The following is a 24,865-nucleotide window of genomic DNA, read 5'->3' as shown; positions in this document are numbered from 1 at the left end:
GCTGCCCCACAGCGCCAGAGACACCGGTTCAATCCCGGCCATGGGTCACTGTCTGTGTCTGCGTGGGTTTCCTCCGGGTGCTCCGCTTTTCTCCCACAGTCCAAAAGACGTGCAGGTTAGGTGCATTGGCCATGCTAAATTCTCCCTCAGTGTACCCAAACAGACACTGGAGTGTGGCGGCTAGGGGATTTCACAGTAACTTTATTGCAGTGTTAATGTAAGCCTACTCGTGAGACTAATAAACTTGAAAATATATAATCCAAAAAAATCTGGGCAGCACAGTGGCACAGTGGTTATCACTGCTGCCTCACAGCGCCAGGGACCTGGGTTCAATTCCCGGCTTGGGTCACTGTCTGTGTGGAGTTTGCACATTCTCCTCGTGTCTGTGTGGGTTTCCTCCGGGTGCTCCGGTTTCCTCCCACACTCCAAAGATGTGCGGATTAGGTTGATTGGCTATGCTAAATTGACCTTGGTGTCAAGGGGACTAGCAGGGTAAATATGTGGGGCTATGGGGATGGGACTTGGGTGGGATTGTGGTCGGTGCAGACTTGATGGGCTGAATGGCCTCTTTCTGCACTCTAGGGATTCTATGATTCTATGATAAGCAAATTGACATTCCCTCTTCCTTTCCCCGTTCGTTCCTTTCTGAATAAGTATCTATCTTCCCCTCAAACACGTCAATCGACTTTATGTCTATGGATTTCGGGGACTCAAAATTTATTGTGTGATTTGATTTAATTTATTATTGTCACATGTATTAGTGTACAGTGAAAAGTATTGTTTCTTGCACGCAATGCAAACAAAGCATACCGTTCATAGAGAAGGAAACGAGAAAGTGCGGAATGTGAGTGCGTGGGGTCCTTGATTATGTTGGCTGCTTTGCCGAGGCAGCGGGAAGTGTAGACAGAGTCAATGGATGGGAGACTGGTTTGCGTGATGGACTGGGCTACACTCACGACCCTTTTGTAGTTTTTTGCGGTCTTGGGCAGAGCAGGAGCCATACCAAGCTGCGATACAACCAGAAAGAATGCTTTCTATGGTGCCTCTGTAAAGGTTGATGAGAGTCGTAGTGGACATGCCAAATTTCCTTAGTTGTCTGTGAAAGTAGAGGCGTTGGTGGGCTTTCTTAACTATAGTGTTGGCATGGGGGGTCCAGGACAGGTCGCTGGTGATCTGGACACCTAAAGACCTGAAGCTCTCGACCATTTCTACGTCTTTGTAGCTGATCTCAACCAAGAGTTTCTGGATGCATTCACTTTGAACCACTGAAAATTCTAAACCAGGATCACTGGGAATAAGAAGTCCTTTGAGGACACAAACAAGAAAGGAAAAGAACATCAAACCAGCTGTAGGGGTGATTAAAAATCTGTGGATTATCAGAGGATGCTGCAGTGTTGATGTATCGGCCAAGAAAGAGTTGGGATAGAAAATGGAGGGTTTGACCTTGATTTCAACCCGTTCAGGATTCAGAAAGGACAGAGCGAGAATAAAATAAATAGGATTGAGAGAAAGCAAATAACATTTACAAGCATCTTGCCAGGGCTAGAAAAGTGTAGCTATGAACATAGAACATAGAACATTACAGCGCAGTACAGGCCTTTCGGCCCTCGATGTTGCGCCGACCAGTGAAACCAATCTAAAACCCATCTAACCTACACTATTCCAATATCATCCATATGTTTATCCAATGACCATTTAAATGCCCTTAATGTTGGCGAGTCCACGACTGCTGCAGGCAGGGCATTCCACGCCCTTACTACTCTCTGAGTGAAGAACCTACCTCTGACATCTGTCCTATATCTATCACCCCTCAATTTAAAGCTGTGTCCCCTCGTGCTAGGTATCACCATCCGAGGAAAAAGGCTCTCACTATCCACCCAATCTAATCCTCTGATCATCCTTGTATGCCTCTATTAAGTCACCTCTTAACTTTCTTCTCTCTAACGAAAACAACTTCAGGTCCCTCAGCCGTTCCTCATAAGACTTTCCCACCATACCAGGCAACATCCTAGTAAATCTCCTCTGCACCCTTTCCAATGCTTCCACATCCTTCCTATAATGCGGCGACCAGAACTGTACGCAATACTCCAAATGCGGCCGCACCAGAGTTTTGTATAGCTGCAACATGACCTCCTGGCTTCGAAACTCAATCCCTCTACCAATAAAAGCTAACACTCCGTATGCATTCTTAACAACCCTGTCAACCTGGGTGCCAACTTTCAGGGATCCATGCACATGGACACCGAGATCTCTCTGTTCATCCACACTACCAAGTATCTTACCATTAGCCCAGTACTCTGCATTCCTGTTTCTCCTTCCAAAGTGAATCACCTCACACTTTTCTGCATTGAACTCCATTTGCCACCTCTGCAGCTTATCCCCTATGTCCCTCTGTAACCTGCAACAACTTTCCGCACTGTCCACAACTTCACCGACTTTAGTGTCATCCGCAAATTTACTAACCCATCCTTCTACGCCCTCATCCAGGTCATTTATAAAAATGACAAACAGCAGTGGCCCCAAAACAGATCCTTGCAGTACACCACTAGAACTGAACTCCAGGATGAACATTTCCCATCAACCACCACCCTCTGTTTTCTTACAGCTAGCCAATTCCTGATCCAAACCGCTAAATCACCCTCAATCCCATGTGTCCGTACTTTCTGCAATAGCTTACCGTGGGGAACCTTATCAAACGCTTTACTGCAATCCATATACACCACATCAACTGCTTTACCCTCATCCACCTCTTTGGTCACCTTCTCAAAGAACTCAATAAGGTTTGTGAGGCACGACCTACCCTTCACAAAACCGTGTTGACTAACCCTAATCAAATTATTCCTTTCTCGATTATTATAAATCCTATCTCTTATAATCCTTTCCAAAACTTTGCCCACAACAGAAGTAAGGCTCACTGGTCCATAATTACCAGGGTTGTCTCTACTCCCCTTCTTGAACAAGGGGACAACATTTGCTATCCTCCAGTCTTCTGGCACTATTCCTGTAGACAATGACAGGATAAAATTGGTCCTCTTGAAGACCAGAGTGGTAGACTGTGTATGGAACCAAAAGAGATGGGGGAGATACTAAATGGTTTTTTTGCATCCGTATTTACTGAGGAAACGGGCATGGAGTCTACGGAAATAGGGCAAACAGGTAGGGAGGCCATGGAACCTTTACAGATTAAAGGGGAGGAGGTGCTCGCTGTCTTGAGGCAAATCAGAGTGGATAAATCCCCAGGACCGGACAGGGTATTCCCACGGACCTTGAGGGAAGCTAGTGTTGAACTTGCAGGGGCCCTGGCAGACATATTTAAAATGTCAGTATTCACGGGGGAGGTGCCGGATGATTGGAGGGTGGCTCATGTTGTTCCGTTGTTTAAAAAAGGTTCCAAAAGAAATCCGGGAAATTATCGGCCAGTAAGTTTGACGTCGGTGGTGGGCAAGTTATTGGAAGGTGTGATACGGGATAGGATCTACAAATATTTGGATAGACAGGGACTTATTAGGGAGAGTCAACATGGCTTTGTGCGTGGTAGGTCATGTTTGACCAATCTATTAGAGTTTTTCGAGGAGGTTACCAGGAAAGTGGATGAAGGGAAGGCGGTGGATGTTGTCTACCTGGATTTCAGCAAGGCCTTTGACAAGGTCCCTCATGGGAGGTTAGTTAGGAAGGTTCAGTCGCTAGGTATACATGGGGAGGTAGTAAATTGGATAAGACACTGGCTCAATGGAAGAAGCCAGAGAGTGGTTGTGGAGGATTGCTTCTCTGAGTGGAGGCCTGTGACTAGTGGTGTGCCGCAGGGATCGGTGTTGGGTCCATTGTTGTTTGTCATCTATATCAATGATCTGGATGATAATGTGGTCAATTGGATCAGCAAGTTTGCTGATGATACAAAGATTGGAGGTGTAGTGGACAGTGAGGAAGGTTTTCAAAGCTTGCAGAGGGATTTGGACCAACTAGAAAAATGGGCTGAAAAATGGCAAATGGAATTTAACGCAGACAAGTGTGAGATATTGCACTTTGGAAGGACAAATCAAAGTAGAACGTACAGGGTAAATGGTAGGACTCTGAAGAGTGCAGTTGAACAGAGGGATCTGGGAATACAGGTACAGAATTCCCTAAAAGTGACGTCACAGGTGGATAGGGTCGTAAAGAGTGCCTTTGGTACATTGGCCTTTATAAATCGGAGTATCGAGTATAAAAGTTGGAGTGTTATGGTAAGGTTATATAAGGCATTGGTGAGGCCGAATTTGGAGTATTGTGTACAGTTTTGGTCACCTAGTTACAGGAAGGATGTAAATAAGATTGAAAGAATGCAGAGAAGGTTCACAAGGATGTTGCCGGGACTTGAGAAGCTGAGTTACAGAGAGAGATTGAATAGGTTGGGACTTTATTCCCTGGAGCGTAGAAGATTGAGGGGAGATTTGATAGAGGTGTATAAGATTTTGATGGGTATAGATAGAGTGAATGCAAGCAGGCTTTTTCCGCTGAGGCTAGGGGAGAAAAAAACCAGAGGGCATGGGTTAAGGGTGAAAGGAGAAAAGTTTAAAGGGAATATTAGGGGGGGCTTCTTCACGCAGAGAGTGGTGGGAGTGTGGAATGAGCTGCCGGATAAAGTGGTAAATGTGGGGTCACTTTTAACATTTAAGAAAAACTTGGACGGGTTCATGGATGAGAGGGGTGTGGAGGGATATGGTCCAAGTGCAGGTCAGTGGGACTCGGCATAAAATGGTTCGGCACAGACAAGAAGGGCCAAAAGGCCTGTTTCTGAGCTGTAATTTTCTATGGTTCTATGGTTCTAATGACGACATAAAGATCAAAGCCAAAGGCTCTGCAATCTCCTCCCTAGCCTCCCAGAGAATCCTAGGATAAATCCCATCCGGCCCAGGGGACTTATCTATTTTCACACTTTCCAGAATTGCTAACACCTCCTCCTTATTAACCTCAATCCCGTCTAGTCCAATAGCCTGTATCTCAATATTCTCCTTGACAACATTGTCTTTTTCCTGCGTGAATACTGACGAAAAATATTCATTTAACGCCTCTCCTATCTCTTCAGATTCCACGCACAACTTCCCACTACTGTCCTTGACCGACCCTAATCTTACCCTAGTCATTCTTTTATTCCTGACATACCTATAGAAAGCTTTAGGGTTTTCCTTGATCCTACCTGCCAAAGATTTCTCATGTCCCCTCCTGGCTCTTCTTAACTCTCTCTTTAGGTCCTTCCTGGCTAACTTGTAACTCTCAAGCGCCCTAACTGAGCCTTCACGTCTCATCTTAACATAAGTCTCCTTCTTCCTTTTCACAAGAGATTCAACTTCTTTAGTAAACCACGGTTCCCTCACTCGACCACTTCCTCCCTGCCTGACAGGTACATACTTATCAAGGACACGCAGTAGCTGTTCCTTGAACAAGCTCCACATTCCAATTGTGTCCATCCCCTGCAGTTTCCTTCCCCAACCTATGCATCCTAAATCTCGCCCAATCGCATCATAATTTCTTTTCCCCCAACTATAACTCTTGCCCTTCGGTATATACCTATCCCTTTCCATCGCTAAAGTAAACATAACTGAATTGTGGTCACTATCACCAAAGTGCTCACCTACCTCCAAATCTAACACCTGGTCTGGTTCATTACCCAGTACCAAATCCAATGTGGCCTCGCCTCTCGTTGGTCTATCTACATACTGTGTCAGGAAACCCTCCTGTACACATTGGACAAAAACCGACCCCTCTAAAGTACTCAAACTATAGCTTTTCCAGTCAATATTTGTAAAGTTAAAGTCCCCCATAACAACTACCCTGTTACTTTCGCTCCTATCCAGAATCATCTTTGCAGTCCTTTCCTCTACATCTCTTGAACTTTTCGGAGGCCTATAGAAAACTCCCAACAGGGTGACCTCTCCTTTCCTGTTTCTAACCTCAGCCCATACTACCTCAGTAGACGAGTCCTCATCAAACGTCCTTTCTGCCACCGTAATACTGTCCTTGACTAACAATGCCACACCTCCCCTTCTTTTACCACCTTGCCTGCTCTTACTGAAACAGCTAAACCCCAGAACCTGCAACAACCATTCCTGTCCCTGCTCTATCCGTGTCTCCGAGATGGCCACAACATCAAAGTCCCAGGTACCAACCCATGCTGCAAGTTCACCCACCTTATTCCGGATGCTCCTGGCGTTGAAGTATACACACTTCAAACCACCTTCCTGCCTGCCAGTACACTCCTGCGACGTTGAAACCTTATCCATGACCTCACTACTCTCAACCTCCTGTACATTGGAGCTACAATTCAGGTTCCCATCCCCCTGCTGAATTAGTTTAAACCCTCCCGAGGAGCATTAGCAAATTTCCCCCCCAGGATATTGGTACCCCTCTGGTTCAGGTGTGGACCATCCCGCTTGGATGGTCCCACCTACCCCAGAAAGAGCCCCAATTGTCCAGGTATCTGAATCCCTCCCTCCTGCACCATCCCTGTAACCACATGTTCAACTGCTCTCTCTCCCTATTCCTCTCCTCGCTAGCACGTGGCACGGGTAACAAACCAGAGATAACAACTCTGTTGTTTCTAGCTCTAAGCTTCCACCCTAACTCCCTGAATTTCTGCCTTACATCCCCATCCCTTTTCCTACCTATGTCTTGGGTGCCAATGTGAACCACGACTTGGAGCTGGTCCCCCTTCCCCTTAAGGATCCTGAAAACAAGATCCGAGACATCACAGACCCTGGCACCTGGGAGGCAACACACCAGCCGCGGGTCCCTCTCGTTCCCACAGAATCTCCTATCTGTCCCCCTAACTATGGAGTCCCCAATAACTAATGCTCTACTCCTCCCCCCCCTTCCCTTCTGAGCAACAAGGACAGACTCTGTGCCAGAGACCTGTACCCCATGGCTTACCCCTGTTAAGTCATCGCCCCCCCAACAGTATCCAAAACGGAATACTTGTTATACAGAGGAACAGGGGATCCAGGGGATCGCTGCTCTGACTGCTTCTTACCCCTTCTAGCCGTCACCCACGTATCATCATTTCTAGGAGTAGCTACCTCCCTGTAGCTTCTATCTACAGCTGCCTCTGCCTCCCGAATGATCCTGAGTTCATCCAGTTCCAGCTCCAGATCCCTAACACGGTCTTCAAGGAGCTGGAATTGGGTGCACTTCCTGCAGGTGTACACAGCCGGGACACTGGTGTCTCTCACCTCAAACATCCCACAGGAGGAACATTGCACTGCCTGGACTGACATCCCTGCTAACTTCCCTTACTAAGAAACAAAAGAGAGAGAAAAAAAGCTTACCTGCTCTCACTCCGAGTCTTTTTTTTAGGTTAGGGGAGGGTGGGAGACTCTACACGTGTACTCTCCTTTCCTTCTCTATGAACGGTATGCTTTGTCTGTATAGCACGCAAAAAACAATACTTTTCACTGCATGTTAATACATGTGACAATAATAAATCAAATCGAATCAAATCTCTGAGAGGCATAGCATCATCACAGCTCGATGACACTACGAATAGTGAGCTGGCTGTAAGAATCCAGCAGGAAAGGAGTAAAGAACTCCTAAATGGGAGCAGTGTTGTGGCTCTTAAAGTGGGGATTACGGACCCTTGGGAGGCTTTCTAAGGGGGTCCACAAGAGTGAGCAGGGTGACGGGAATGGAGTGAGGCTGCTGTAGGACAGAGTGAGCTGGTTGTAACACCCTGGGGTGGGGGGAGAGGGAGGTTGGTGGGTGGGTGGGAACACACGGACAATACCCCATTCTCTTAAGAACATCACACAAGCTCTGGACAAGACTCTCCGGTCTGTCCGTGGCGTAACTGGTGCCAGCAAGAACAGAGAATTTGACATTCCAGCCATAGAATCATAGAATTCCGACAGTACAGAAGGAGGCCATTCGGCCCATCGAGTCTGCACTGACCACAATCCCAACCAGGCCCTAGTCACATAACCCAACATCTTTACCCTGGTAATCCCCCTGACACTAAGATCAATTTAGCATGACCAATCAAACTAACCCGCACATCTTTGGACTGTGGGAGGAAACCGGAGCACCCGGAGGAAGCCCACGCAGCTACGGTGAGAATGTGCAAACTCCACACACCCCATGACCCAAGCCGGGAATTGAACCCGTGTCCCTGGTGCTGTGAGGCAGCAGTGCTAACCCACTGTGCCACCGTGCTGCCCAAAACTCCAGTGGCACCGGAAAGCCCCGGCCACAAAGCGAGGATGGAGAATTTCGGTCTGTTTTTCTAGCCAGCATTCCGATCATACTGTAGAGTTTTGTAGTTTAGATGAAATTCTGTCGTTGATGAATCCATTTAAAAATGAGCTCTTCAGCAAAAAAAAAAGAGTTTGAGAACCACTGAATTTGCCGTGTAGAAAGTTGGCAGCAATGTACTGGGAAACTATGTCCGCAGAGTGCCATTCATAAAGTAACACTGAGCACAGAGGGCATGCTTCAGCCGAGGTTCATCAGTTGGCAGCAGAGAGTAATTAGTGCCATTCTCTCATTCTCTTTGTCCCAAAGCTCAGACATTGTCTCCCTTTCAAATACGTAGAATCATAGAATCCCTACAGTGCAGAAGGAGGCCATTCAGCCCATCGAGCCTGCACCGCCAACAATCCCACCCAGGTCCTATCCCCATAACCCCACATATTTACCCTGCTAATCCCTCTAACATCTGCATCCCAGGACCCTAAGGGGTAATTTAGCATGGCCACTCAACCTAACCTGCACATCTTTGGACTGTGGGAGGAAACCGGAGCACCCGGAGGAAACCCACGCAGACACGGGGAGAATGTGCAGACCACAGACAGTGACCTGAGGCCGGAATCGAACCCGGATCCCTGGCGCTGTGAGGTAGCAGTGCTAACCACTGTGCCAGCGTGCCGCCCTAATATATCTGAGTTTTTTTTGAAAGTTCCTGTTGAATCTGCTTCCAGATCACAACAACTCGCTGCGTCAAAACAAAAAACCTCTTCATCTCCCCTTTGCAGTTCCTTTGCAATTTTGTTTTATTTTATATCTCTTTTTATTCAGAATGAATGAAGATTTGCTGATGCGGAAGGTGTGTGTTTAGTTTTACAAATCTGAACTGCTTGCTGCATTCTCTGTTTTTTGCGGAGTGGGAATATGTCCCGTTCCAAGTTTGATCTTTTCCTGGATCCCACTCACTTCAGGTTAAACAAAAGGCTTTTTAAAAAAAAATCCGACTTTGTTTCTAATTTGGCCGTTGTATCCTATTTCTGCCTCAGTAACATTCTGCCTGCCAACTCGTACATAACTCTCTCAGACTCACGGTTCCAGGTTAATGATGTTTCCCAGCACAGGCTCCAAGCTAATTAATCCATTTCAGAAAAGGGTCGCGAAAGGGAGCTAGATCCACAATTTCTTGTCCAACAGAGTCCGCCCCCCGCATCACAGAAACATACAGCACAGCAGGAGCCCATTCTGTCAACCTTTTATAAATGATCTGTCCACTCTCACCGCTCTTTCCCCATACTCCTACAAATGTTCTCTTTTAAAATATATATCCAATTCCCCTTCTCATGTTACTATTGAATCTGCTTCCACTGCCCTTTCAGGTGGCGCATTCTAAATTGCAACCATTTGATTTGTAAATGAAACTTTTTTTTGTCTCCGACTCTCACCAGTTTTCATTCTGTATGAAAACCCCAGGTACAGGCAGTAAGGACCTCCCAAAGTATAGGACTCTCCCTTTCCTGGCTCAGTACTGAGGGAGTGCCGCACTGTCAGAGGGTCAGTGCTGAGGGAGTGCCGCACTGTCAGAGGGTCAGTACTGAGGGAGTGCCGCACTGTCAGAGGGTCAGTGCTGAGGGAGTGCCGCACTGTCAGAGGGTCAGTACTGAGGGAGTGCCGCACTGTCAGATGGTTAGTACTGAGGGAGTGCTGCATTGTCAGATGGTCAGTACTGAGGGAGTGCTGCATTGTCAGATGGTCAGTACTGAGGGAGTGCCGCACTGTCAGAGGGTCAGTGCTGAGGGAATGCCGCACTGTCAGAGGGTCAGTGCTGAGGGAGTGCCGCACTGTCAGAGGGTCAGTACTGAGGGAGTGCCGCACTGTCAGATGGTTAGTACTGAGGGAGTGCTGCATTGTCAGATGGTCAGTACTGAGGGAGTGCTGCATTGTCAGATGGTCAGTACTGAGGGAGTGCCGCACTGTCAGAGGGTCAGTGCTGAGGGAATGCCGCACTGTCAGAGGGTCAGTGCTGAGGGAGTGCCGCACTGTCAGAGGGTTAGTACTGAGGGAATGCTGCATTGTCAGATGGTCAGTGCTGAGGGAGTGCCGCACTGTCTGAGGGTCAGTGCTGAGGGGGTGCTGCACTGTCAGAGGGTCAGTGCTGAGATGCTGCCTTTTGGATGAGATATTTAACTGAGGTCCCATCTACCCTCTCAGTCGATGTGGCAATATTGTGAAGGTAAGGCAGGAAGTTCTCCCTGGTGTCCTCGTCCAATATTTACCCCTCAATTAACATCGCAAAAACAGATTATCAGATCATTCTCTCATTGCTGTTTGTGGGAGCTTGCTGTGCACAAATTGGCTGCAGTGTTTCCTACATGAGAACCCATGACTATACCTCACGGGTTTAGTTGGCTATAAAGGGGTGAGCTGAGGCTGTAGAAGGCACAATGGAGATAAATGGATATCCGGCTAAGATATGTCTCTACAATCTCTTCCCCACCCTCAGCACATCTCAAACTGCATTATATTCAGTGAGGAACTTCCTGATTTGGAATTGTTGTCACAGTTATGCTGCGGGACATGAACCTGAACCTTCTGAAATATCGCTGAGTGTGTTTGGACCAAAAGCTTTGTAATACATAGTGGTTAGCACTCCTGACTCACAGCGCCAGGGACCCAGATTCCATTCCCAGCTTGGGTCACTGTCTGTGCGGAGTCTGCACGTTCTCCCCGTATCTGCGTGGGTTTCCTCCGGGTGCTTCGGTTTCCTCCCACAGTCCAAAAGACGTACTGGTTAGGTGGATTAGGCCACGCTAAATTCTCCCTCAGTGTACCCGAACAGGCGCCGGAGTGTGGCAACTAGGGATCTTTACAGTAACTTCATTGCAGTGTTAATGGAAGCCAACTTGCGACACTAATAAATAAACTTTACTTTCCAAGTTTTCCTTCAAAACTTTCCCATGGTCAGAATCACCTGCAAAGCATTCGAGAGGGTTTTTTATAGGAATACTTTGAAGCGTTGTAAAAGCACAAATCCATCTTCCCAATGTCTGCACGTTCCAGCTTTCACTGGGACAACACTGATTCGTGATCGGAAGAGATCATAGAACCCCCACAGTGCAGAAGGAGACCATTCGGCCCATCGAGTCTGCACCGACCACAACCCTACCCAGACCCTACACCCGCAATACCTCACATTTACCCCGCTAGTCCCCCTGACACTAAGGGGCAATTTTAGCATGTCCAATCCACCTAATCCGCACATCTTAGGACTGTGGGAGGAAACTGGAGCACCCGGAGGAAACCCATGCAGACACGGGGAGAACGTGCAAACTCCACACAGACAGTGACCCGAGGCTGGAATTGAACGCAGGTCCCAGGCGTTGTGAGGCAGCAGTGCTAACCACTGTGCCACCGTACCGCCTCAAAGATGTGCGGGTTAGGTGGATTGGGCATGCTAAATTGCCCCTTAGTGTCAGGGGGACTAGCTAGGGTAAATGCATGGGGTATGGGGATAGGGCGTGGGTGGGATAGCGGGGTAAATGTGAGGTGTTGCGGGTATAGGGTCTGGGTAGGGTTGTGGTCGTTGCAGACTTGATGGGCCGAATGGTGCAGACTCGATGGGCTGAATGGCCTCCTTCTGCACTGTAGGGATTCTATGACTCTGTGAGATAACTGGAGCTGGTCACTTCACCTGTGTTGGAATGCAAAGGCTCACTACACTGACCTCCTCTGACACTCTTTGTCCCCCCTGCCAACCCACGCCAACCTGAAGAGGTTCAGCTAAGTACTGTCCTGATCTGTAACATCTCCGAGGGAACTCTGCAATCCATTGTACAATTCCTAAAAGTGTTCCGTTTCTTTTGCACCCCCCTCTCCCCTTCCACAGTTGGCCATGGACAGAGTGAAGGCAGACGCATGTCTATATCCAGTTTCAGGGTATACATCCGGGACAGCCTCCAGCACTTTGACAAGATAGTGAGCCGTTACCCAAACCTACAGGTTTTCATTTTTGCACACGCCATGGTAAGTCGTACATTGAAACAAAATAATTAACGATTTGGACTTGGGAACTGGGAGAACCACTTCAAAATGGCTGGACAAAGGCAATTGGGGCGGGGGGGTTAGGGTGAAGATAGAAATCATAGAAACCCTACAGTGCAGAAGGAGGCCATTCGGCCCATCGAGTCTGCACTGACCACAATCCCACCCAGGCCCTACCCCCACATATTTACCCGCTAATCCCTCTAACCTACGCATCTCAGGACTCTAAGGGGCAATTTTTAACCTGGCCAATCAACCTAACCCGCACATCTTTGGACTCTGGGAGGAAACCGGAGCACCCGGAGGAAACCCACGCAGACACGAGGAGAATGTGCAAACTCCACACAGACAGTGACCCAAGCCGGGAATGGAACCCGGGACCCTGGAGCTGTGAAGCAGCAGTGCTAACCACTGTGCTACCGTGCCGCCCCATCTTGAGATCTTGTGAAGTAAGATGAACAGGGGGATGAACAACACACCTGATGGGGAGGAAAACTTTACACGCCCACAGGGAACCTTTAATAACATTATCTCACACAGTAAGAAGTCTCACAACACCAGGTTAAAGTCCAACAGGTTTATTTGGGAACACGAGCTTTCGGAGTGTCGCTCCTTCATCAGATGAGTGTTATCTAACACCAGAGGGAGGTTCAGTTGGGTGGATTGAGAGTGGAAGCAGCAGGAGGTGGGCTTCATGGAAGAAGGCACGAGTTATTGTAAAATAATGAGGGGCACAGATCAGCTAGCTGGTCAATATCTTTCCCCAAAGGTAGGGGAGTCTAAAACTAGAGTCTAAAACTTTAAGGTGAGAGGGGAGAGATACAAAAGTGTCCAGAGGGGTCATTTTTTCACACAGAGGGTGGTGAGTGGCTGGAACAAGCTGCCAGAGGTAGTAGCAGAGGCTACTTTTAAAAAGCATTTAGACAGTTACATGGGTAAGATGGGTATAGAGGGATATGGGCCAAATGCGGGCAATTGGGATTAGCTTTGGGGTTTAAAAAAAAAGGTGGCATGGACAAGTTGGGCCGAAGGGCCTGTTTCCATGTTGTGAACTTCAATGACTCTATGAGTTCAAAGCCAGGGCAGGGAGAACTTCTAATTGGGAGAGATGAGGTGAGATGGGGGGTGGGGGGGGATGGTACTAATGTACTTGATGGTAAACAAGGGTTTAAACGGGGTCGGGGGGGCCTGAGATCTGTAGGGTCTCTATATAGTCTCCAACAAATTCTCAAACTGGAATGAAACCACACTAAATAAGCAAATTTTACCAGCAACCTTAACTTTGTCAAGAGATTCCGAGGCTTTAATATAATTCTTCAAGGCTTGGTCCAAGGATGTGATAAATGGACACTTGTTCAATCATGATCTGATTGGGTGGAGTCATCATAGATTACAAATGGGAAATCATGTTTGACAACCTTGGAGCTTTTTGAGATGTTACGACCAAAATTCTCAAAGGAGAGTTGATGGAAGTGGTATATTTGGATTTTCAGAAAGCTTTTGATTAAATCTCCCACAGGAGGTTGATTAGCAAAATAAAAGCACACGGAATAGGAGGCAATGTACGATGATGGATTATGGATTAAGGATTAAGGTGCGAGGGCCTGGTATGGAGGGTCTTAGCTATGAGGAGAGATTGGGTAGACTGGGGTTGTTCTCCTTGGAAAGACGGAGAATGAGGGGAGATCTAATAGAGGTGTACAAGATTATGAAGGGTATAGATAGGGTGAACAGTGGGAAGCTTTTTCCCAGGTCGGAGGTGACGATCACGAGGGGTCATGGGCTCAAGCTGAGAGGGGCGAAGTATAACTCAGACATCAGAGGGACGTTTTTTACACAGAGGGTGGTGGGGGCCTGGAATGCGCTGCCAAGTAGGGTGGTGGAGGTAGGCACGCTGACATCGTTTAAGACTTACCTGGATAGTCACATGAGCAGCCTGGGAATGGAGGGATACAAACGATTGGTCTAGTTGGACCAAGGAGCGGCACAGGCTTGGAGGGCCGAAGGGCCTGTTTCCTGTGCTGTACTGTTTTTGTTCTTTGCTCTTTGTTCTTTGAGATGTACAAGGCAAGTTTTTTACACAGAGGGTGGTGGGTGCCTGGAACTCGCTGCCGGGGGAGGTAGTGGAAGCAGATACAATAGTGAGTTTTAAGGGACGTCCTGACAAATACAGGAATAGGATGGCAATAGAGGGATATGTTTCCCGGAAGGGTAGAGAGTTTTAGTTCAGTTGGGCAGTATGGTCGGTGCAGGCTTGGAGGGCCAAAGGGCCTGTTCCTGTGCTAGGTTTGATTGGCTAATAGGCAGACAACAGATAGTTAGAATAATGGGTCATTCCCACGTTGGCAGACTGTGGTTAGTGAGGTACCGCAAGGATCAGTACCTGAGCCCCAACTGTTCACAATATATATCAATGATTTGTATGAAGGGACCAAATGTAATTTTTCCAAGTTCATGGATGATATAAAGCTGGACGGGAATGTGCGTTGTGAGGATGATGCAAAGTGGCTACATAAGGATTTGGACAGACTTATTGAGCGGGCAAGAACATGGCAGATGGAATATAATGTGGAAAATGTGAGTTTATCCAGTTTGGCAGAAGGAACAGATGTGTAGAGTATTTCCCAACCAGTAAGAAATTAGAAAGTGTCGATGTACAGAGGGACCTGGGTGTCCTTGTCCATAAGTCACTGAAGGCTAACATGCAGGTGCAGCAAGCTATTAGGAAGGCTAATGGAATGTTAGCCTTTATCACAAGAGGATTTGAGTACAGGAGCAGTGAGGTTTTGCTCCAATTGTATTGGGGCTTGGTTAGGCCGCACCTGGAGCACTCTGTGCTGTTTTGGTCCCCTTACCTCAGAAAGGATTTTATTGCCATTGAGAAAATGCAAAACTGGAGGTCTGTAGCAAGCAGTGTTCCACAAGGATCAGTGCTGGAGCCTCTGTTGTTTGTAATATATATAAATGATTTGGAGGAAAATATAGGTGGTCTGATTAGTAAATTTGCTGATGATACAAAAATTGGGGGAGTCGCAGATAGTGAGGAGCTTGTCAAAGGATACAGCAGGATATAAATCGGCTAGGCCGAAAGATGGCAGATGGAATTTAACCCGGAGATTTGTGAGGTGATGTGATTTGGAAAGTCTACTCCAGAAGGCAAGTATACAATAAATGGTAGAACCCTTAGAAATACAGAGGGATCTAGATGTGCAGACCCACAGTTCTCCGAAGGTGGCAACTCAGGTGGACAAGGTGGTCAAGAAGGCATATGGCATGCTGGCCTTCATCAGTTAGAGCGTTGAGCATAGGAATTGGAAAATCATGTTGCAGCTGTATAAGACTTTGTTTAGGCCGCGTTTGGAGTATTGTTTACAAGTCCGGTCACCACACTAATGGAAGGATGTTGTTTAGGCCGCGTTTGGAGTATTGTTTACAAGTCCGGTCACCACACTACCGGAAGGATGTTGTTTAGGCCGCGTTTGGAGCATTGTTTACAAGTCCGGTCGCCACACTAACAGAAGGATGTTGAACCATTGGAAAGGGTGCAGAAGCGAATTACCAGGATGTTGCCTGGTTGGAAGGATATGGACTATGAAAAAAGGTTGAACAAACTTGGATTGTTTTCTTTGGTTGAGGGGAGAGCTGATAGAGGTTTACAAGATTATGACAGGCTTGGATAGAGTGGATAGTCAGAGTCTTTTTCACAGGGTCGAAGGGCATAGATTGAAAGTGAGAGGGGGAAATTTTAAAAGAGGTGTAAGGGGCAAATCTTTAAACAGAGGGTGGTGAATGCCTGGAACGCGCTGCCGGAGGAGGTGGTGGAAGCAGATTCTATAACAACGTTCAAGAGGCATCTGGATAGATACATGACTAGGCAGCGAATAGAGGGATATGGACCACGTAGAGGCAAGAAAATAATAGATTAGAGAGGCATCTGTGTCAGCACAGACTTGGTGGGCCGAAGGGCCTGTTCCTGTGCTGTACTGTTCTTGTTCTAAGTACACTGCTGTAATGTGGGAAACATCACAGACAACTTGTGCACAGCAAGCTCCCACTAACAGGAATGTGAAACTAAAAGAGAAAATGCTGGAAAATCTGAGCAGGTCTGGCAGCATCTATAAGAAGAGAAAAGAGATGACGTTTCGAGTCCAGATAACCCTTTGTCAAAGGCAGGAATGTGATAAAGACGAGATAAATTGTTCTTTAGTAATGTTGATTTAGGAATAAATATCATAGAATCATAGAATCCCTACAGTGCAGAAGGAGGCCATTCGGCCCATCGAGTCTGCACCGACAACAATGCCACCCAGGTCCTATTCCCGTAACTCCACATACTTCACCTGCTCGTCCCCCTGACACTAAGGGGCAATTTAGCATGGCCAATCAACCTAACCCGCACATCTTTGGAGTGTGGGAGGAAACCGGAACACCTGGAGGAAATTCACGCAGACACGGGGAGAATGTGCAAACTACACACAGATAATGACCCGAGGCCGGAATTGAACCCGGGTCCCTGGTGCTATGAGGTAGCAGTGCTAGCCACTGTGCCACCGTGCCGCCTCAGGCCAGACGTTGGTGATAGGCCAGACATTGAGGTTAACGCCCCTTAACTTAATTGAAGTAGTGACATGGGATCTTTTAATTACACCTGAGAAAGTGTTAGTTTAAAGTCTCACGTGAAAGGTGGTACATCCGACTGTGTAGCACTCCCTCTGTACTGGGAACGTTAGCCTAGATTTTTTACACTCAAATCTTTGGAATGGGGGTGTGAACCCACAAACTTCTGATTTTGAGGCGAAAGTTATTGAGAGCACTAAATCCTGAAAGCTGCTTAATCATGAGGATTGGGGCTGGTTCAATTTCTGAAGGTCTACTTATCAATGAAATGTAGGAAAGTGTACGAAAGAGGGTTTCCAGAATGAGTTGATTGTCAGAGAAAAATGCTGCCCTCCTACTGTGCAGATTAATCCCACATGCTTTATGAATAAAGGCTGTTCTCCGCACTCAACTATCTCGTGTTTACTGCATGTTACAATGGCCAGAGAGATTCAAGATCCCTCCCAAACTAGCGACCTCTAGTGCCGGGAAGGTTAAAGACAGCAGGGGAATGAGAACACCATCATCCCCAAATCACACACACGCCTCAACTTGGAGATAGGGTGACCCCCTTCACCGTTGCTGGGTCAAAATCCTCAAGGTCCCAGACTGAGCCGCGCTGGCGGAGAAACGGCACCACGTGGACTGCAGTGGGTACAGGAAGTCCGCGCTCTCCCACCCTCCTGAGGCCAGCTACGCCCATGTCGCAAGAATATAATACGTGAGAACCCTTATTTTGAGAAATGTTTAAATATCTTTAAAAACAACTGGCTGACGGTTTGGGTGCCGTGGTTTTTGGGCGAGGGACTCTCAACCCATCCATGCTGGTTCCGATTGAGGTGGAGGGGCTGCCAGATTTGGTGCCTAGCTCACCACCATGATAATGAGGGGCCGAGTGGGTTCCAATGCTACCCCCTCCCACCTCACCTTGCCAGCTGCCTCCACGTGCGGCAGGGACACAGCGTATGACGCAGCCAGCTTGCTCCCTTAAAGGCACCCATCCCCTCTTAAAGGGAACTCAATAGTATTGGTGGAATTTAAATAATAACAGCGCCGTGGTTGTACCTACATCACAAGGACTGCAAATAATCCCTACAGTGCAGAAGGAGGCCATTCTGCCCATTGAGTCTGCACCGACAACAGTCCTACCCAAGCCCTATCACTGCAACTCCCATATTTACCCTACCAATCCCCCTGACATTAAGGGGCAATTTAGCATGGCCAATTCACCTAGCCCGCACATCGTTGGAGGTTTAAGACTTTTTAAGGACTGTAGGAGATAAATGCTGACCTTCCCAGCATTGCTCACATTCCGTGAACGAGTATTAAAAGCAAATGGTGAATTGAACCAGAGAGAGGATTCCAGGTGCTGGCAGAAAGAGTGGGAAAGGTGGACAAGAAGCAGACATTATAGTTTTGCAGGATGGGGGCAGGGAGGCCTTTGTGGACCACCCTCCAATGGGAGTGGGAGTAGGTGATTAGGAAAGGCAGCTCCCTGCGTCTGGGCCCAAGGAATGTCGGATGAAATCTGAAAGGACATTTCCTACACGCAGCACTGCCAGCTTCTCACATTGCCCACTGTCCTGGGCATCGACAGAAACATGTACCCGGTGCCCTCTGGCATTGACTAAACACGAGATCCACACAAACTACAAAGTCCATTTGTTCCCCAGACACTGGATCAACAATCTTTCTTCCAAAGGACAATCCCACAGTAGAAGCTGCCAAAGGAAATAGTCACAACCCCATCACTGGGAAACTTCAGGACCCATCTTTAGATTATTTCCATTTTGAATGAACCTACCGCGCATTAAGTTGATCTTTCTCTACACCCTAGCTATGACTGTAACACTACATTCTGCACTCTCTCCTTTCCTTCTCTATGAACAGTATGTTTTTCTGTATCCCACGCAGAAACAATACTTTTCACTGTATACTAATACATGTGACAATAATAAATCAAATCAAATTTAAAAGTTTTCAATATCAGGACTACAATCTCAGCCTGGTCACTCCTGGTTTAGCTCGCATTACCCAAAGGTTGCGAACGTAGCCCAATCCATCACGCAAACCAGCCTCCCATCCATTGACTCTGTCTACACATCCCGCTGCCTCGGCAAAGCAGCCAGCATAATTCAGGACCCCACGCACCCCGGACATTCTCTCTTCCACCTTCTTCTGTCGGGAAAAAGATACAAAAGTCTGAGGTCACGTACCGACCGACTCAAGAACAGCTTCTTCCCTGTTGCCATCAGACTTTTGAATGGACCTACCTCACATTAAGTTGATCTTTCTCTACACCCTAGCTATGACTGTAACGCTACATTCTGCACTCATCGTTTCCTTCTCTATGAACGGTATGCTTTGTCTGTATAGCGCGCAAGAAACAATACTTTTCACTGTATGTTAATACATGTGACAATAATAAATCAAATCAAAAAAACATATAAATGTGGATGGAATGCGGGTATTAGTCCGGTCGCTGACACAATTGAAGCAGTAGAAGACGCAGAAGGACATTCCCACCACTGCCCCACCAGCGGCCCTCTCATCCTACACTCCGATACACCGCCACCCCACCCTCACATTCCTACTAGCCAATCAAATTTTGTCCGACAGTTCTCCTGTGAAGCACTTTGCAGTATTTGACCATGTTCAGTAAAAATGCAAGCCATTGTTGAGAGGGGAAGGTAATGGGGCAGGGCATTGGAGATAAGGTCCTGTTGTCCATTACCCTTGGCCAATAAGGCAGATTTCATTGAATCAAATTGCTGCTCTGTCTGAGATGATCTTCAGAGGAGGACTCAGGGCTGTGAACAGGCCATTAGAGTTCATTTGGGCTTTACCTAATCGTGTTGCTATGGTGAATTTCTGCTCTCTTGTATTTCAGGGAGGAGCGATTGGAATCTATGTAGCGAATGAGAGACAGAGCTATATTGCTGGGGTGATTTTCATCGCACCCTTGGTGTTATTGAATCCTGAGTCCACGACTCCTGCAAAGGTAAAAACACCCGGAACACTTCATCAGAAGAATTCCCTTCCCTGGAGAGTGTTCACCAATTCCCAGGCCCCGCTACTGAATGGCCACCAATTATTGGTGGGGGGGTTTGGTTCTGGAAGGAACCAGAAACAAGTGCCGCTGTTCACACAGGGAGTCTGTTTTGTTTGGGGTTCAACTCAAGTGTTGTTTGCCATTCACTTCAGGCCTAAAGTGGTCCCTAAACCCAAGAGGGAGGACAGGCTTCAGTGAGAGAACAATAATGTGACATACACAAGAACATGGCTCAGGTATTAAAAGAGGAGGCAGAGGGATCCTGAGGAGAACATGAAGAATATTTTACCTCTATGAGTGAGTTCTTAAGAAAAGCACAGGCTGGGCATTGGGGGCTCCATAAGGCCCTTTCATTGCATTCAATGACCAGCGTGGGCCACTGCCACTCTCCCACTGGCAGCCCCAGGGATTTCCAGATCTATAAAATGAGAATCTAAATGTTCAGACTTTCATTCTGGGATTTGAACTCAAAATTCTCTGGATTATTGCTGCCTCCTGGACCACCAGTCCATCCATTTTGAATAAATTCTCACGAGCAATAATGAAGATGTTTTGTTTTAGAGAGGGGTTACTGGCTGAGGGAGGAGTGTCGATAGGGATACTGCTAGAAAACTTTACTTTCATAGGAACAGGAATAGGCCCTTCGGCCCCTCGAGCCTGTTCTGCCACCATTCAATGAGATCATGCCTGATCCTTTTTTTAAATCGCTTTTTTTAATTCATTCGTGGGACGTGGGCGTCATTGGCTGGACAGTATTTATTGCCCATCCATTGTTGCTCTTACTGAGTGGCTTGCGAGGCCATTTCAGAGGGTAGTTGAGAGTCAACCACATTGCTGTGGCTCTGAAGTCAAATGTCGGCCAGACCAGGTAAGGACGGCAGATTTCCTTCCCTAAAGCACATTATTGAACTAGATGGGTTTTTCCAACAATCGACAATGGCTTCATGGTCATCAGTAGATTCTTCATTCCAGATCTTTTTTTTATTGAATTCAAATTCCACCAACTTCCGTGGCGGGACTTGAATCCGGGTCCCCAGACTGATTCCTGGAATGGCAGGACTGACATATGAAGAGAGACTGGATCGACTGGGCTTGTACTCACTGGAATTTAGAAGAATGAGCGGGGATTTGATAGAAGCATATAAAATCCTGATGGGACTGGACAGGCTTGATGTGAAAAGAAAGTTCCCGATGTTGGGGAAGTGCAGGACTAGGGGTCACAGTCTAAGAATAAGGGGTAAGCCATTCAGGACTGAGATGAGGAAGAATTTCTTCACTCAGAGAGTTGTGAACCTGTGGAATTCTCTACCACAGAAAGCTGTTGGGGCCAGCTCGTTAGATATGTTCAAGAGGGAGCTGGACACGGCCCTTGTGACTAAAGGGATCAAGGGGTATGGAGAGAAAGCAGGAGTGGGATACTGAAAGTGCATGATCAGCTGTGATCATATTGAGTGATAGTGCAGGTTCGAGGGGCTGAATGGCCTGCATCTATTTTCTATGTTTCTATTAGCTGAGTGTCTGGATTAATAGCCCAGCGATAATACCACTAGGCCATTGCTTAACTCCATCTCCCTGTCTTTGGCCCATATCCCTTCATATCTTTGCTTAGCAGAAATTTATCTGTCCACGATTTAAAGGTAACAACTGATCTAGCATCAGCTGCTGTGTGTGGCAGAGAGTTCCAAACCTCTCCTACACTTGGTGTGTAGAAGTGCTTCCTAACATCTCTCCTGAACAGTCTGGCCCTAATATTTAGACTATGTCCCCTAGTTATAGAATCTCCAGCCAGTGAAAATAATTTATCTTTATCTATCCAATTTGTGCCTGGAGATATTAAACAGTCAGTGAGGAGACTGTGTCTTGGTCTCGTGCTCCTTACGACATGAGGAATGTCAGCCGTGGTCATGTTCCAGAGTTCTAAAGTGAGATTAGTGTGCTGTCAGTACTGGCTTGGCCATGAACTGGACCGAGTTATCCTCCCATAAACAGTTTGACCCAGTATTCTGATTTCCCCAATTTTACTGCTTTATTTGTCCTCCTGGGCTGCCATGGTTGTTCCACAAATTGGTGTCCCTTTGGCTGGAGAAACTCTGCAAGACTCCCCTTCACACTCTGAATCATCTCATTTTAAATCATAGAATTCATAGAATCCTTACAGTTCAGAAGCAGGCCGTTTGGCCCATCGAGTCTGCACTGACTCTCTGACAGAACATCCTACCCAGGCCCTATCCCCGTCACCCCACATATTTACCCCGCTACTCCCCCGAACCTACACATCTGTGGGACACTAAGGGGCAGTTTAGCATGGCCAATCCATCTAACCCGCACATCTTTCGGACTGTGAGAGGAAACCGGAGCACCCGGAGGAAACCCACGCAGACACGGGGAGAACGTGTAAACTCCACACAGACAGTGACACAAGCCGGGAATCGAACCCAGGTCCCTGGCGCTGTGAGGCAGCAATGCTAACCGCTGTGCCACCGTGCCACCCCATGAAGTTGGGTCGATTTGACCGTGTCAGTTCCGTCCATTACCTCTGTAATCCCGACCTCCTTTTTTCCCAAGAAAAGCAAGCCAGCTTCTGTTAACTTGTCCTCACGGAAAAATTAAGGATAATAAAAGGCCATTCATGTCTTTGAACTCATCCCACGAATATAAAGCAGCATCCATTAATGTGTTAACATGACTCACAGTTACGGCCGCTTTTCCCCTTTTTTTAATCCCAATTTCCCACCTTCTTACCTTATTCCTCAAGCAAGTATCTAAAACATAACTTGTCCCACTCCATGGATTTGTTTTGCCGAGTTCCAGCTATGTCTAAAGGGAAATTTGTATCAGGAATTTAAGTTTGGAGGTCTCGGGACCAAACTGTGATCTTTCACCCCAGTGGGCGGAGAATGGAGCGAGGGTCAGTGACTTCCACGTGAGAGAAGCTGATACTCTCACGGAGGGCAGTGCAACCCCTCCAGTAAACTGGGTGAAATGTGGATCAGGACAAAGACCCGGACTTACTTGGACTTGCTTTTCCTTTCTCCACTGTAGATGATCTGTGCCAAGTTGATGTATTACCTTCTGCCAAATCTATCCTTAGGATATATGGATCCTCGTTGGCTTTCAAGGTCAGAGATTGAGGTGGGTTTCTGGTGACGCATTTCTCTTCTCACATTTGAAGTAAAGAATTTAATGGATTCTATACGAAGACTTAGAAACATAGAAAAACTACAGCACAAACAGGCCCTACGGCCCCACAAGTTGTGCCGAACATATCCCTACCTTTTAGGCCTACCTATAACCCTCCATCCTATTGAGTCCCATGTACTCATCCAGGAGTCTCTTAAAAGACCCTACTGAGTTTGCCTCCACCACCACTGACAGCAGCCGATTCCACTCGTCCACCACCCTCTGTGTGAAAGACTTCCCCCTAACATTTCCCCTGTACCTACCCCCCAGCACCTTAAACCTGTGTCCTCTCGTAGCAGCCATTTCCACCCTGGGAAAAAGCCTCTGAGAGTCCACCCGATCTATGCCTCTCAACATCTTATATACCTCTATTAGGTCTCCTCTCATCCTACGTCTCTCCAAGGAGAAAAGACCTAGCTCCCTCAGCCTATCCTCATAAGGCATGCCACTCAATCCAGGCAACATCCTTGTAAATCTCCTCTGCACCCTTTCAATCTTTTCCACATCCTTCCTATAATGAGGCGACCAGAACTGAGCACAGTACTCCAAGTGGGGTCTGACGAGGGTCTTATATAGCTGCAGCATTATCGGCGGACTCCTAAACTCAATCCCTCGATTGATAAAGGCCAGCACACCATACGCCTTCTTAACCACCTCCTCCACCTGCGGGGCCGATTTCAGAGTCCTATGGACCCGGACCCCAAGGTCCTTCTGATCCTCTACAGTACTAAGAGTCTTTCCCTTTATATTGTACTCCCTCATCCCATTTGACCTGCCAAAATGGACCACTACGCATTTATCTGGGTTGAAGTCCATCTGCCACTTCTCCGCCCAGTCTTGCATCCTATCTATGTCCCTCTGTAACTTCTGACATCCCTCCAGACTATCCACACCCCCACCAACCTTCGTGTCGTCGACAAACTTACCAACCCATCCTTCTGCTTCCTCATCCAGGTCATTTATGAAAATGACAAACAGCAAGGGTCCCAGAACAGATCCCTGGGGCACACCACTGGTGACCGACCTCCATTTAGAAAAAGACCCATCTATACACACTCTCTGCCTCCTTTGGGCAAGCCAGTTCTGGATCCACAGGGCAGCAGCCCCTTGGATCCCATGCCCTCTCACTTTTTCTAGAAGCCTTGCATGGGGGACTTTATTGAACGCCTTGCTAAAATCCATATAAACCACATCTACCGCTTTCCCTTCGTCAATGTGTTTAGTCACATTTTCGAAGAACTCCACCAGGCTCGTAAGGCACGATCTGACTTTGACAAAACCATGCTGAATATTCTTGAGCATACTAAACCTCTCTAAATGCTCATAAATCCTGTCTCTCAGGACCTTCTCCATCAGCTTACCAACCACTGAGGTTAGACTCACCGGTCGGTAATTTCCTGGGCTATCCCTATTCCCCTTCTTGAAAATAGGAACCACATCCGCAATCCTCCAATCCTCCGGCACCTCTCCCGTCTCCATCGACGACGCAAAGATCATCACCAGAGGCTCTGCAATCTCTTCCCTTGTCTCCCACAGTAACCTGTCTTCTTCACCGTCTCACCGTGAGCCGGCAGCAAGCACTTTGATTGCCTCCCTCACTCATCTGTGATATTGGGTCTATTAATTAGAGGTACGCTCTCTCTCTCTCTCCCAGAAGCAACACATTGTGCCTTTAAACTTATTCGCATTTGGTAAGTTACATAAGCCCATCGAGCCAACATCACCATTTTGTCGGCAGTCGCTGTTCTTGGCCTTTTTAATTTCAATTTCCTCACCTCCAATTTCAACTTT

General features: G+C 47.3%; 1 protein-coding gene across 1 annotated transcript in view; it reads left to right on the top strand.

Annotated features, from left to right (window-relative positions):
• Positions 1–24,865, top strand: part of LOC144485207 (monoglyceride lipase-like) — a 46,455-nt gene that overhangs the window by 6,065 nt on the left and 15,525 nt on the right. Inside the window, exons 3-5 of the mRNA XM_078203419.1 lie at positions 12,092–12,228; positions 19,733–19,843; positions 22,937–23,026. Of these exons, the coding sequence (XP_078059545.1) occupies positions 12,092–12,228; positions 19,733–19,843; positions 22,937–23,026 (338 nt within the window). The remainder of the gene's footprint in view (positions 1–12,091; positions 12,229–19,732; positions 19,844–22,936; positions 23,027–24,865) is intronic.

Source organism: Mustelus asterias, chromosome 3, assembly GCF_964213995.1.
Source record: "Mustelus asterias chromosome 3, sMusAst1.hap1.1, whole genome shotgun sequence".
Taxonomy (NCBI): domain Eukaryota; kingdom Metazoa; phylum Chordata; class Chondrichthyes; order Carcharhiniformes; family Triakidae; genus Mustelus; species Mustelus asterias.
Note: the sequence above shows the minus strand (reverse complement) of the source record. Positions and strands in the feature narration are given on the sequence as shown.